The sequence below is a fragment of the Orcinus orca genome, chromosome 2 (genome assembly GCF_937001465.1).
Source record: "Orcinus orca chromosome 2, mOrcOrc1.1, whole genome shotgun sequence".
Classification (NCBI taxonomy): Eukaryota; Metazoa; Chordata; class Mammalia; order Artiodactyla; family Delphinidae; genus Orcinus; species Orcinus orca.
The window spans coordinates 113,819,183-113,834,415 of record NC_064560.1 but is presented as its reverse complement, the minus strand read 5'-3'; the positions used below and the strand labels follow the sequence as shown (position 1 = coordinate 113,834,415).

General features: G+C 36.4%; 1 protein-coding gene across 6 annotated transcripts in view; it reads right to left on the bottom strand.

Annotated features, from left to right (window-relative positions):
- The window catches only part of SPG11 (SPG11 vesicle trafficking associated, spatacsin), a 76,501-nt gene that overhangs the window by 44,980 nt on the left and 16,288 nt on the right, over window positions 1–15,233 (bottom strand). For all 6 annotated transcript variants that reach the window (XM_033435581.2, XM_033435579.2, XM_033435580.2 and 3 more), the window contains 10 exons: window positions 13,759–13,891; window positions 11,767–11,922; window positions 11,179–11,354; window positions 9,339–9,515; window positions 8,394–8,465; window positions 7,962–8,089; window positions 7,461–7,642; window positions 6,601–6,814; window positions 2,769–2,972; window positions 1,329–1,435 (listed from right to left, as the gene is read on the bottom strand). In XM_033435581.2, coding sequence (XP_033291472.1) covers window positions 1,329–1,435; window positions 2,769–2,972; window positions 6,601–6,814; window positions 7,461–7,642; window positions 7,962–8,089; window positions 8,394–8,465; window positions 9,339–9,515; window positions 11,179–11,354; window positions 11,767–11,922; window positions 13,759–13,891 — 1,549 coding nt within the window. The remainder of the gene's footprint in view (window positions 1–1,328; window positions 1,436–2,768; window positions 2,973–6,600; window positions 6,815–7,460; window positions 7,643–7,961; window positions 8,090–8,393; window positions 8,466–9,338; window positions 9,516–11,178; window positions 11,355–11,766; window positions 11,923–13,758; window positions 13,892–15,233) is intronic.

The following is a 15,233-nucleotide window of genomic DNA, read 5'->3' as shown; positions in this document are numbered from 1 at the left end:
GTCAGTGTGCACAGAAGCTGGGACTTACAGAAAAGAATGGTGTAACCCTCCTGGAAAGCAATCTAGCCTTATATCAAGAACCTTCCAAAAAAAAAAAAAAGAACCTTGAAAATGCACATAACCCCAGACCCAGGAATTTTATATCCAGGAACCTATCTGTACTAAGGAAATAATCTGAAACAAGCACAAAAATTTTATGTTCAAATATACTCAAGATTATTATTTATAATAGGAAAAATTGAAAACAGCCTTAATGTCAAAAAATGAGGATAGTAAATTAAATAAGAGTATTTCTATACAATGAAATATTATGTAGACATAAAATGGTCATTGTCTCTAAGAACATAGGAAAATTCTTATGTTATAATTACTATATGAAAAAACACACTATACAAATACATAGATGTTTCTGGTTATATCCCTAGCACTTATAGACTGTCACAGGTAGGGGATAAATAAATAAATTGTTGGATGAATGAAATACAATACTGACTAGGTTTAAAAAAAGTATAGAGAAAATAACTAGAACAAAATATATTAAAACATATCAAGAGTTCCCTACGGATAGCTATCTTCCTGTTCACTTAAGCTATCTACCTATTGAGGTGTTATCTTGACAGTTGTCTGTGGCTTCCTATTTTTTTAATTATTATTTTTTAACAATGAAACATGTTACTTTATGATCACCAGAAAAATAAAACAAAACCAAAAACCCCTCAACCCACATTATGAAAAAAGTTATTCATTAGGAAAGAAATCAGGCATTACATAAAAGTGAAAGATTGGCTGTTAACACTCCTTGCGTATGTTGTGGCTTGGCCTGTCCCCTTTCCTGAACCTCTAGGATAACACCCACTAAGCCCTCAGGGGTCACAGGGTTTTTCTACCTGATTATAACCAGAGCAAGGCTCTCCATCATTGGCTCCACTAGAGAAGACACAACAATCCCACATATACTATGGATTTATTTTCACTCCAATTGGAGTTCCTTACTGAAAGATTCAGGGCAGCCATTTGGAAGACAGACCACCTCCTCATGGAAACAGGGTGTCAGTCTACCAAAGAGCAGGAACCTGTGATGAACTGGTAGGGTAAGAGATAGCCAACATAACCACACATGCTATCTGCTCCAAGTGTGGTTTTCTTCACTGTCAAGAGGCTAACATTTTTGGTCTTTTGCTTTTTAAATAAAGCTTGAGTCTAGATTATGGTCAAATATTTGTCTACAGCTAGACAGTTTATTCAAAGAGTTCGCAATTTAAATTCCATTCAACAGACCAGTTATTTATCCAAAGCAAGTTTTATTATTTAATACAATACACCCATACCTGTTAAATTACTGGAAACTTGTCGACACTGGACTAAAAATTCAAACCAAGGGTGAGCTTCATGTAATTCTTTTTTTTCCAAAAAGGGACAATTTGGAGGACTAAGTCTGTATATAAAACAAACAAACAAAAAAACTATCTGATTAACATAGAGGATAAGACAGACAATTACAACCATGTTTGCTCAGGTGATAACTAGCATAAAAAAAAAAAGAACTTTGTAATTAAAAAGTAAATATAACACAATATAATCCCAGTCTTGTGTTGTGTTTTACATACGCCTTATGATCTGGAAATAGAGAATTTTAGAGACAGGGATAATATCACTTAAAATGTATTTCCTACTGTGATGAAATTTTACCAACTCTGTATAAGATTACCACCAGATATCTTTGCACTTGAAGATACGCTGTATTGGTTTTTTTTTTTTTTTTAACAACAAAAGCTCTTTAGCTTTTTCAAACTTAAGAGGTTTTTGAAAACCTTTACGTAACTACAAGAGAAGCTGGGACTAAGCAGTTAAGGCTCATAACAGGTCCTCTAAAAATACAGCTTTTAAACTTTGACTTGCCAGTAGCTTTGAGGAAAACATTTCTGTGTTCAAAGTAAGTCTTAACGATATGAACAAGAAATACACCCTTTGCTTGACTTCCTAGTCTTTACTACACAAAATAAAATAAAAATGTTCTCCTTAGCACATGAATGTGGGTTCTGGAATCAAACATAAGTATAATTAAATCTAGCTTTACCAATTACTAGCTGTACGCCTTAAATAGGGCACTTAGTCTCTCTCAAAGCTTCAGTTTCCTCATCTGTGAAATGGAGGAGTAAGTAACCACCTCACAGGGTTTTCTGAAGATTAAATGAGATAATGCATGTAAAGTACTAAGCCTAGTGTCAAGAACACTGTAAGCACTCATATGTTAGAGACTATTACTATTTTTATTATTACTGACCCAATAGCAATTAACACTGGCCACAGATAACGATACTGCAGGTTGATCTTAGATATCAATATATATTGATATCTGTCTATCTACATATAAGCTTTAGAGCATTTCTAAGATACCTTGCAGTGGCGATGAATTCAAAGTTTTTAACATTTGCTTGGTAATGAAAATATCAAAGAAGTCCAAGTTAACCTTTAGAATCCTCCCTCTTTTAAACTTGTAAAGCATTTCTTTCTAATTTCTAGTTATTTAAAAGGTTAACAGAGATGTTACAGAATTAACATCACCAAAAAACACATAATAAGCATTTAGTTGAATGCAGTATTGAACTAAAAGATGTACCAAATGTTAGTGTGGGAGGAACTACTTCAAAAAGATCAGTATTCCTCACGAGAATGCTTAATATTTTCCTAAAAGTCACATTCAGAAGTAGTACGGAAAGAGGGAACATGAAGGCCTGCTCAAGGACAAGTTAATTCTTAGTACTCACTTGTAATAGTCAAGAAAGACATAAAGAAGATACTGCAGACTGTGTTCCAAACAATAGAGAATGAAGTGACAATGGAAATCCCAACCATCTTTGGACCTATAGTTTTGAACAGGGAGGGTATCTTGCATCACGCCCCCAATACGGTTCAGTCTTTTGAGAAAGAGTTCAAAGTCTTCTAGTTCAGATGTAAGAAAAAGTCCATTCCTATTGGGCAGGTTTAAATAAAAGATGGCAAGTTAAAAAGTTGCTATATTCAGAGCAGACCAAATCATTTCCATTGTTAAGTAGTCTCAACTAGTTAAAAGTATTTACAAATTAATACTGCCAATTCTTACCCCATAAATATGTTCAGACACACATATTTTGCTAGTTTCCAATAAAGGCTTCTGCACCACTGTAGTATTTTAATGTAGTAATGACAGTCTCGAGTTATATTAAATATTTCAAAAACCTAAACTAAGCCACCTCGATTATTTTGTTTTTACTGAAACTGTACAATCCAGTGTGGCAACAGTGGTTAAATCTTGAAGCTAGATGCTTTACACACTGAGGAATTCACCAAAATATCCAAACAAAATCATTAAGAAATTAAAGCAGAATAATTTAAATAGACCAACCATTAAAGAATAGAAATTTGCATTTAAATATTTTTTATAAGTTTACTGTTAAATACATCATACATACCATTAAAGGAGTATAGAGAACGTATTAGGTGGAGTTTAGAGAAACACTGCATAGCCACCACCCAGGTTACAGAACACTGTACCTAGAAGTCCTTTGTGTATTCCTCCCCCTTTACATGTGCTTTGCCCTCAGAGGTAACCACTATCCTTACTTTCATGATAACTATTCCCTTACTTTTATTCACCCATATAGTTTTACCACCCATGTGTGTAACCCCAAATAATATAAGGTTTGGTTTTGCCTATTTCAAACTTTATATAAGAAGGGAACATCTTAGATATATTATTGTCTTGTTTCTTCTACTCAACATTGTGTGATTTATCCATGTTGATACCTATGGCTATAGTTTTTTAGTTTTCATTGTTATATAGTGTTCCACTGTACGATTATACTACATTTTACTTATCTGCTCTAACTTTGATGGTCATTGTTCCTAGATTTTTGGTAAAATAAATTTCCATTTCCATGATAACAAATGAGGAAGAACATCTCACATGTTTATTGGCCATTTGTGCTTCCTCTTTTGTGAAATGTCTATGTGTGCTGGTATCTTTCCCCTCCAGATCCAAGCTCTACTCTCCTGCTCTGTGTCCCTGGAGGCTCACCTGTATGGGTTGCTCTAGAAGACTCCTGTGCCCTCAGGTTTCTGTTTTGGTTTCGTCTCCTATGGGAGACTCCCATCGGGAGATAAGAATTAAAGAAAAAGGGAGGATGGGGATACCTTGGCGCTCTCTGTGTGAGGTGACAGCAGGTTTGCTAACATTCTCCACTAAGAGACACAACTCCTGCCAGGCAGCTCCCTTGGTCTCAGTAACTGCTGTCTTCCTTTGCCCTGCCAGGCCTCTTAGAAAGCCCACCCTACTCCCAAGGTCATGAAGATATTCTTCCCTACCGTCTAAAAGCATTATAATTTTTACATTTTACAGTTAGGTTTTAAAATCTACCTAGAATTGATTTTATGCATGATATAAGGCAGAGGGTCCAATTTCATTTCCCCCATATAGCTGTTTGGTTATCCCAACCCCATTTGTTGAAAAGACTATTCTTTCCTCCAAAAAGACTGTTCTGCAGTGCCACCTCTGTCATATATAAGGTGAGCATACATATATGTCTGTTTCAGGGGTTCCCCAGTGGCACAGTGGTTAAGAATCTGCCTGCCAATGCAGGGGACACGGGTTTGATCCCTGGTCTGGGAAGATCCCACACGCCATGTGGTGCCATGCACCACAACTACTGAGCCTGCACTCTAGAGCCCATGAGCCACAACTACTGAGCCCACATGCCACAACTACTGAAGCTCGCATGCCTAGAGCCTGTGCTCCGCAAAAAGGAAAGCCACCGCAATGAGAAGCCCGCACACTGCAATGAAGAGTAGCCCCTGCTCACTGCAACTAGAGAAAGCCCGTGCGCAGCAACTAAGACCCAATGCAGCCAAAAATAAATGAATAAAAATAATCTTTTAAAAAAAGTCTGTTTCTATGCTCACTCTTCTGTCTTAATTGCTATAGCTTTAGAGCAAGTTTTAATATCTGGTAGGGCAAGTTCTTCTTTTTCAGGGTTGTTCTTGACCCTCTGAATTTCCATATAAACATTTATAATCAGCTTGTCAAATCCATTGCTGGGATTTTCATTGAGATTGCACTATATCTAAAGATCAACTTGGGAAGAATTGATAGCAGGCTTGTCTTGTTCCAAATCTAAAGAGAATGCTTGTGATGTTTCACCATTAAGTATAATATTAGTTGGAAGATTTTTTGTTAACATCTCTTTAAAGTTAAGGAAGTTTGCAGCTATTCCTAGTTTGCTAATAGGTTTTATTATAAATAGATGTTGAATTTTATCAAATGCTTTTCTGTATCTATCAGGGTGGTATGATTTTTTCCCTTTAATCTGTTAATACAGTAGATCTCACTAATTCATTATTGTCATAATTCATGTTAAAACACATACATATTATCTTTATAAACAATCAAGTATTAAGCAAAATATTTGATAAGCATACAAGTTATACAAAAGTCTACTTTTAGCAAACAAGAAGAAAAGGATTTAGTGCAATGAAAAGAACAGTGACTAGAAAGTCAGGGGTAAAATGATTGAAGCCTGTAAGTAGCTGGGTTAGGCAAAGCTCTTAACTTCTTTAGATCTCCCTCTCCACATCTTTAAGTTGGGTAGGACAGTACAGTTATACTTCCCCAATAAGTATAAATATAAAAGAACACATGGGAAATAATTTTAAGAAACTTAAAAATTAACAAATATGTTAAGTCTCATTATTTTGACAGCTTAGGGAGATAGGTTGAGCTCTATGAAATTGCTGATATTCAACCATTTTTCACCTCTACAAACGGCAAGTTCACATGATTCAAGCTAACAATTATTTTTAGAAATGAATTAAAAGTTTAAAGTCTTGGGCTTCCCTGGTGGCGCAGTGGCTGAGAATCTGCCTGCCGATGCAGGGCACACGGGTTCGAGCCCTGGTCTGGGAAGATCCCACATGCTGTGGAGCAACTGGGCCCGTGAGCCACAACTACCGAGCCTGCGCGTCTGGAGCCTGTGCTCCGCAACAAGAGAGGCCGCGATAGTGAGAAGGTCCGCGCACCGCGATGAAGAGTGGCCCCCGCTTGCCGCAACTAGAGAGAGCCCTCGCACAGAAACGAAGACCCAACACAGCCAAAAATGAATAAATTAATAAATTTAAAAAAAAAAGTTTAAAGTCTTCAGTTATCACTTCAAGTGATACTTCCCCTGTTTTCTTAATTGAGCTGTCCTCTTTAGTTCAAGGCCATACATGGCGTACGGGTGCAGTGATAGTACTGAGAAGAGTGGGAAACATTATAGGATACTAACGTATCCTCATCGCAAGCTCTTGTCACTTGGTCCTTGTATCCCCATGGATAGCTTACCATTTCTACCCCAAAGCATATACAGTGTTTTGGGAAGAAGCTTCATGTAGAATTTGAGAGCCTATTCACTACCTAATGTTAAATACACGTGATTTTAAAACCTCAATATACAATAATGCCCTTTCAATTTTAAAATATCAATATTATGAAACAATGTTGCATTGGATTTATGGCATTTCAGAGGAAAAGTTGCACCACTGTATTTTATTGTTCTTCCTTTTACACATCCCCACAGTTTACAGTACCTGGCCAGCGTATCTAAAATTTCATTCCTCATGTAGTTGTTGCAGCGAGTATTCTGATCAACAACGTCCACAGTCAGAGGGGGCCATTTGTTCTGCTGAAGTGAGGCAAATCTATTCTGGGTCTGAAATTCTCCAATCCACAAGGTAATGCTGAACCAATCATGGCGAGCTGTGAGGTATCTCCAGAGGGCTTCGGGAGAATATGATTTGTATTCTACATTAAGAACAAAATACATTTTAAAATAGCAATGAATGATGATTATTGACACAAAGCTCAACACTATTGAGTAAATATGATGATCTGGACAAATATCTACATAACAGATGAATTATTCAGGCCCTCTGCTTCTTTTACTATTTTCCTCTTTTGTGGTGTTGTTCATTTTATAATCGATATATTAGCCCTCTTTTCCCTTTTCTTTTCCTCAATATAAATAAAAACTCTGGCTGTAATAATAAACACGAATTTGACACCCTATGAATAACCACTGTTTGCCAGTGTTAGTTATTCCCCAGAGCCCTGGTATGATACAGATCCTCAGTTTAGATAGGAAGAAACCAAAGACTATTTGGAAAAACAAAGAATGTCACTCTGAGGCTGGGAAGAGAACTCTTAGCCTTGAAATCTCAATTCACTGAACCACGTGACTTTTCTCTTTCGCTATCACATTATAAATCCCTTACAAAAACCTCAAGAATAAGGGCTCAATCTCAATGTAATGACTTGCATTTTAAAGTAACTGAATATATTTTTTCCCCAAAAGGAATTCTAAAATGAGGACACACCAAAATATTCAAATACCAATGCCTTATTTAATCCTCATTCACTATGCTCAGATTTTAGGCTCTTTCACACTTGCCTTCTGGACTTATCCTGGGGAGAAGGATGGATTCTTGTGTTAGTTGATTCCACCACTGAGCCCAAGTTAACACAATTCTGTGATCTTGCTTGTTAAGTTTATCTGTATCTTTATGATCATATTTCAGGAATGAGTCCAAAACAGACTTGTGCTTGAAAAAATCTTGTTCCTTTATCGAATACCTAAAAGAGTGATAAGAAATTTTTTTAATTTTGGAGGAAAAAGCATCATTCCTTTTTCTCTGTTCAAGAAGTTCTACTCTTTGGGGGAACACAAAATTCAATACTCTTAATTTTATATTTATTATCTTAAAAATATATATCTGATTATGCACATATTGAAATGACAGGGAATTCCTAAGTCTCTTCTAGATGATACAAATTTTATCTTCATTAGGAATGTAAGCTCAGTTCCACATAAGAAGGCCATGCTAACAGTTATAAGCTAAGCCTTGTCTGAAATATTCTTCCCATGTTATAAAAAGGGGGCTAATGAGACTACCTGGGAAAAGACTGGATCTGCATATTTTCTTGGAAATGTCCTGAATAAAACTTCTCAACTTGATGCACGAAGTCTATAGTTCTTTTTTCTTTTTCAGAAAAATAATTTTTTTCTTTTAAAATTTCAACCTTGAATAAAAAGTAATTTAAAAAAAAGTAATTAAAGCAGTGACCTCACAAAAATCAAGAACATTTGCAAAACAAATGTCATGATTTTAAATATCATTTAAGAATTGTGTTTTGAACTTTTGAGGCAATGTATGTATTCGCACAAATTTTCCTTTACCACAAATGCAAAATGATCATTTAAAAAGACAAAAGAGTTGTCATACTTTTACTTACTGGGTATTAGTTGAATATTAAAATAATTCGTTTTGAAGTTTCACCAACATTTACTAGAAAATGTAAACTACTTAGTCTCACCTTTACCTACCAAAAAGTCCCGTATGTTTTTATCAGTTGTATAGAAGCATATCTTGAGCAACTGGTCTTTTACATTAAAGCCCTGAAGTAAACATAGAAAATCAAGAAAACTTACATTTTGTAATGGAGCTATTTTGAACATAAATATATGTTAAATACAGAAGTACTCTATTATAGACATACGCCTTGTTAGAATTCCACAACTTTTCAGCTCTTGTAAACATTCATTTTCTACATTTATCATGCATATTTACTGCCTATCCCTAAAGTCCTTAAGGCACTTTGTTTGCCAGAAGAAAGGCAGCACACAGAACAATTTAGGGTAATGCCAGGCTACCATAGTACCAAAACTACAGCTATCTGTTATGATGATTCACTTGAAGACAAAAGTCTGTGTAAATAACAACCTTTACATAGTTTCACTCCTCTGAACTTCCAGAAAGTTACCGTGGGCAAGACCTCAACCACGCAGATGAGGCCCAGATCTCAGCTTTGTCCAGGAACCCCACCTCTAGGACATTCCCTTCTCAAATGAAGTAAAACCATGGAACACAAAGTAAAGGTAAAAGCCATTGGAAAGTTCAAATGGAGATGTAAGAGGTCACACGGACAATAAAGAATGTCCCCCAACAAATAATGAGGTCCTGTGCATGCTCTGACATGCGTGAAACCTTTTATGAGAAATACTGTCTCCTTCTAACCAAAGTACCAAATCTAACAGAGAACAAATGATGGAAATTCCAATCAAAAATTTCTTCAAGAAAGTTCTTAGTACCAAAGAATGTTTCCCAGTATTACTGTCATAATTTCTTAGTAAAAGTTACACAAATTTCTTAGTTTGTGACACATCTATGAATACAAATCAATTTTTATATCAACCAGAAATTATATTAAATACATAAGAGAACTTCTCTTACATTAGAGACTTTATGATCAAACAGATTATGCCACTTACCATATTCTTCAAAAGCTCAGAGGCTTCCTTTATATTATTCTTTTTCAAATTGTCAAAGACCAAATCTAGGCCTATTCTAATCAACTCCTCGAGTCTTTGAGCAGAATGACTGTTAATCCTGAAGAAAGTTTGTGCCTCTGGTATTTTGTTGTTTAAAATGGCATTGGCAATAACTTCCTAGGAAAGAAGGAAGGAAGAAAAATATTTGCTTTTTGAGTTCCTCTTTATTACCTTATTATGATTATCAACATGGGACTTATACATTTACTGAGTACCCCAATAAGGGACTTTTACCAAAAACCTTCTACTAGATTTGGGGCTTTGCATACGGGACATGAATTGACCAAAAGATGGACTCTGATCTCTAGGAGGTTTTAGACTAGTACAAGAAATGCAAATAAAGCACTGATTATAGTACTGTATGATAAGGGTGATGATATAGGTATCCCAGGGTTCCAGAGAGGAGGGTCCAGAAAAGGAACATCTAAATAAGAGAGATGAAAAAAAAAAAAGGTTTCCTAGTAGAGATGACTGATAAAGTAAAAGTTTTAAAGACAAGTATGTGTTACATACATTTATTGAAAAAAGAACATGTGTTCCAAAAAGTGAGAATATTATATGCAGAGGCATAAAGGCAAGAAACAGTATCAAGCATTCAGAGAACTCCAAATTACTTAATATAACTGGAGAAAAAGCTGAAGAGAGTAGCAGGCGAGACTTGAAAGAAAAGCAAAGGCTCCATCATAAAGGGCATTGTGTGTGTGAGATGGATTTTATCCTGAAACTTATGCAGAGCCACTGAAGGATCTTAAAAGCAAGGGTGATATAATCATATATATATTTTAGGAAGATATACATGTTTTAAAAAGAACATGTATTCATATGCATGTTTTTGGAGACAGTGTCCACTGCTTTCATCAAAGTGGACTGTAACCTCCCCCAAAATTAGAAATCAATGAATATGAGTAAAAAGAACAGAAGACCATGGATGAAGCCATGGAGCACATTAAAAGATGGGAAAACAGGAAATGAATGAAACCTGCAAAGGAGACGGGAAGAGGGAAGCCCTAAAGAGTGGAAAGAAAATCAAGTAATTTTTGGCTAGAGAATGATTAAGAGACAGAAAATGCAGTCACAGCAGGTACTTCCCTACCCTTCCACCCCAAGAAGAGCAGTCTTGTGAACCTGGCAGCATCTCAGCCTTATCAACTTTCAAACCCTATCAATTCTGATCCTCTGGGTTAAGCTATTCTGGCCTTTGTCTTTCCAATGCCAACACTCTCCAAGAGGTTAGAGGAATTCTTCCAGTCCCTAGTCAGAAAAAAGAATCAGAGTTTGGCTGTATTAACTTACACTATACAAAGAAAGGCAAGTTGATAAATACAGGAAACTTAATTTACAAAATATCTTAACTAGAATCTGAGATAAGACTCGAATATACTTCTAAGCAATAATGTCATAAAATTTTCCTAAGATAGAATCAACAGCAGCAATTTGATTTATTCAAGGGTCAGGCAGAATGCATAAGTCCAAAGTGCCAGGCCCTAGACACTGAACAAGTGACAGTTCACAATGAGTTTGGGGTCAGGTGTTTGTCCCTGGATCCAAATGGGCAGATCTGGCATAAAGAGGGAGCCTATCTGTGTTCTGAATTAAATAAATGAAACTTGCAGACATAAATTTGAAGTTGTGCCCAGAGATCCAAAAATCTATAAAACCTAAAACCCTTGCCAAAGATTCTGAATCACAAGTGTTCAGATTCTAAATTCTGTTTCTTCTATCATTTTCTCAGATCCTCTAAGTCTGGCAAATAAAAGAAGTGATAATTACTCATATTTACCTCAATGCTGAGCTTCTCCCATATATTGCTCTCCTTTACTTTGGGGACATTTTCATTTACATCATATTCATCTATAGCATCTGTTAGCTTCCAAGGAAACTTTATCATGAAGGTTCGAAGTTCATTAATGTAGCTGGTCAAAATGTTCACTCCTTTCTGTAGATGTTCATCTAGCCCTATGGAAAACACCAATGTGCCAATTTCATATACATAAATGTGTGTGTGTGTGTGTGTGCGCGCGTGCGCACAGACAGAATAAACTCTGAGCTATTATAAAGAAGTTTACAAAATGGCAAAATTCAAACTCAGCGTTTTCATGTCAAACAAAAAAATCTCTGAGCTTTCTCCTATTTACAAGTACGTCCATGTTTTAATATAACCCTTTTCACCCTCTTCACAATGATTAGTTCTTTCTGCCAAATTTCCCAGTATTAAAACCCAATTCACTCACTCAGTTACACACTGACTTTACCCAACCTAAGCAAACGGCACTCCCCGGCTTACGCTCTCTCACGCAATAGGACCACTTATATCTCTGTCCTGACATAAGAATGGGCTAATTATCCCCTTCTTTGCTGCTGTTCTTACCTTCATTGTGAATAAAAAGCTCCTTTATTTGTTTGTTAAGGAAAGACAGTGTAAGATTAAGCAACTGTTCCGAAAAGTGTTTGCTCTGGGTTTCAGAATCATTTTCTCTAATTGCTGAGCAAAGTAAATCCAATGCTGGTGTCAGCTCTTCCACATCTGAGGAAAAATCAAAGAAAGGAACATGAAGAACACCAGGATACTCCCAGTAAAATTAACCTATCCAGAAATACCATGCTGCAATATCTTAAAACATAAGACAAAGACTAATGTCTTACTCTCGAAAAGCTCACAAAACTTTCATGAAGTCTCATTACTTGCAAACTTTAGCTACTCTACTTACTACTAGTCATCATTTACCGGTACTACTAGTAACTACGATTTTGCTGACCAACTACTATATTTTAAATACTGTACTTGGTGTTTTATAAATGCTATCTCATTTATTCCATTTAACAACCTGAGAGGTAGGTGTTATAGCCCCCTTTCCACAGATGAGGAAACTGAGGTTTAGCGAGGATAAATAACTTGTCCAAGCTAATTTGAAAGTACAGACAAAATTTGAATTTAAGCCTGTCTGATTCCAAAACCATTCTCTTAAACACGCAGGTGAAAGCAAGGCCCCTGAATCCTCTATTTGCCAGCTTCAAATAAATAAAATGATTCCTGTTTATCTTAGCATTGGCCCCACCTCTAGAATTGTACCTGTGTGAGAATGATGGGAAACATGGATTTTACCCTGAGAAAGCAGGTAAAGTTAGTCCTATGCTTCTTGTTTCCAGATCCATCCCCACTCTTTAAGGAAAAGCAGTGCAGCTGAGAGTGGAGTAAGGAGTAATCACCGACCACCCAACAGCAGAAGTGAGTAATGACCATATAATCATTGATGGAGTCCCCCTCAACACCACAAACCAGGCCTTTCTCTATAAATTCAAGCAGACTTAAAAAAAACAATGGAGCATAAAAAAGTTAGCAATTCAAGAGGGAGGAGACCAAACTCTGCATGCAAAACAAAAGAGAATGTTTTTAAAAAATAAAATTTCTAATCCACATTGTCAGTAAGGACTAACGTTAAACTGATAGAAAAAGTAGGTTGTCATTTTCTCCACTTAAGAGTACAAATTGGTGAAACTTTTCTGGAGGATAATTTATAAAAAAATTTAAGAATGTAAACTGTGTGTCTCTTTGACCTGTGAATTCCACATCTAGAAATTAATCCCAATAATTGTACATATGTGAAATTACACAAACACACAGCATTTATAGCACATTGCCAATAATAGTAAAAATTAGAATCAACCTAATGTGTAATAGGAGTTTGGTTGGGTAAATTATGGTACAGCCCATACAATGAAATTCTATGCCACCATAGATAATAGGTATATCTATCATTATCGAGAAAGATGTCTGTAACATATTATCAAGTGGAAAAAAAAAAGCAGATTATAAAACTTTATGTACAAGGGAAAACACACTTTATTACTCTTGTCCTCTAAAGAGAGGATTTGCATGACTACCTGGTCCAAGAAGAAAAGCAGAGCTCCCGTTTATTAAAAATGAAAGCCAAAGTCTTGAAAAGAAGTGTTGCTAATGTAGCAAAAAAGCAGAAGAGTCAGGCTGAAAAGTCTTATAACAAGTCCCAGTCCCCAACTCAGCCAGCTGCACTGCCACTATACATCAATATCTCAGACAACTGCAAGAGCTGGAAATTTTTGCAAATGAAGTTTATTCTCTTTTGAATAAAATGCTCTTGAATTTGAAAGATCATCTTCTTTGCATACCAAAGATACAAAGCACAGTACAGGATATGAATAATCAACGCATATAAGAACATGTATAGATTCTCACAACTATCTCAAGATTCCAGAAAGTAAATAAAATGTTATGACTGACTCCTGGCAAATAAATAAGTCATCAGAAAACACAACGATAATTTGAAAGTGATTAAAAAGGAAAAATGATAAATACAAATGTAGAAGTCTCTACACTACTTACGTTTTAAATATAAATGGGATGGAAAGTGATCAAACTGATCAGGTACAGAAGATTTTGAGGATGGACTCAAAAGATTTTCCTTGCTCTTCAAAAAGAAATCTACTGTGTCCAGCTGACGATTTTCTATTCCTGCCTGAGGTGGGAGAAAATCAGAAAAAAATTACAATAGGAAAAAAAATTGGGATACAGATTTTTTAAACTTTACAACTTAATGTACTAACACAAAGAGACACAGGCTATCTTTTTTTTTTAAGATTTATGTTTATTTATTTATTTTTGGCTGCATCAGGTCTTTAGTTGCAGCACATGGGATCTTCATTGAGGCATGCAGAATCTTTCATCGCGGCGCACAGGCTCTTCGTTGCAGCGCACAGCCTTCTCTCTAGTTGGGGCATGCGGGTTTTCTCTCTCTAGTTGTGGTGCACAGGCTCCAGGGCGCGTGGGCTCTGTAGCTGTGGTGTGCAGGTTCCAGAGCACGTGGGCTCTGTAGTTTGTGGCACACAGGCTCTCTAGTTGAGGCACGTGAGCTCAGTAGTTGTGGCGTGCGGGCTTAGTTGCCCTGCAGCATGTGGGATCTTAGTTCCCTGACCAGGGATGGAATCCGCGTCCTCTGCATTGGAAGGCAGGTTCTTTACCACTGGACCACCAGGGAAGTCCCCACAAGGCTATCTTTATCTTGCAAGAGTACCTGAGTTCTAGTGAGGATTCTGACAATGACCATATGACTTGGAGCAAGTCTCTGTAACCTTTCTGAACTTCAGTTCTGCTTTAGTTCTACCATTCTGTAATTCTAACACCATTCAAAGCTAGGTACTCAGGGATCACCCTCACAGTTATCGTCTATTTTAATTAAAATGTTAAAGCAGTATGATAAAAAGTTAAACTGAAAAAGCAGGCTAAATACAGACTCCCATTTCTAAAGTAGGCATCTGAGGAAAGTTTTCTATAAAGAACACGTAAAAATCACAGATTTAAAAATATATGTACAGTTGACCCTTGAACAACTCAGGAGTTAGGGACGCTGATCCTCCCGTGCAGTGAAAAAACCCATGTATAACTCTACAGTCATCACTCTGAATCAGAGGTTCCACATCCATGTATTCAACCAACCTTGGATTGTGCAGTACTGTAGTACGCACTATTGAAAACAAGTCATCATACAAGCGGACCTGCGCAGCTCAAACCCATGTTGTTCAAGGGTCAATTACGTGTGTGTGTTTATAAAATATACCTTTAAATGCTCCGTTGAACTGGAAAGAAAGAGAAAAATCCTCAGAGTATAAACAAATCTCTGATGACCTATATAAAGCAGGGGCTGAAAAACAGGGCCCACCAACCAAATTCAACTCCTGTCTGTCTTTGTAAATGAAGTTTTATGGGAACACAGCCACATCCGTTCATTTACCTATTGTCAATGGCTATAGTGGCATATCTGAGTATTTGTAACAGAAATCTTCCTGGAAAGCCTAAAATAT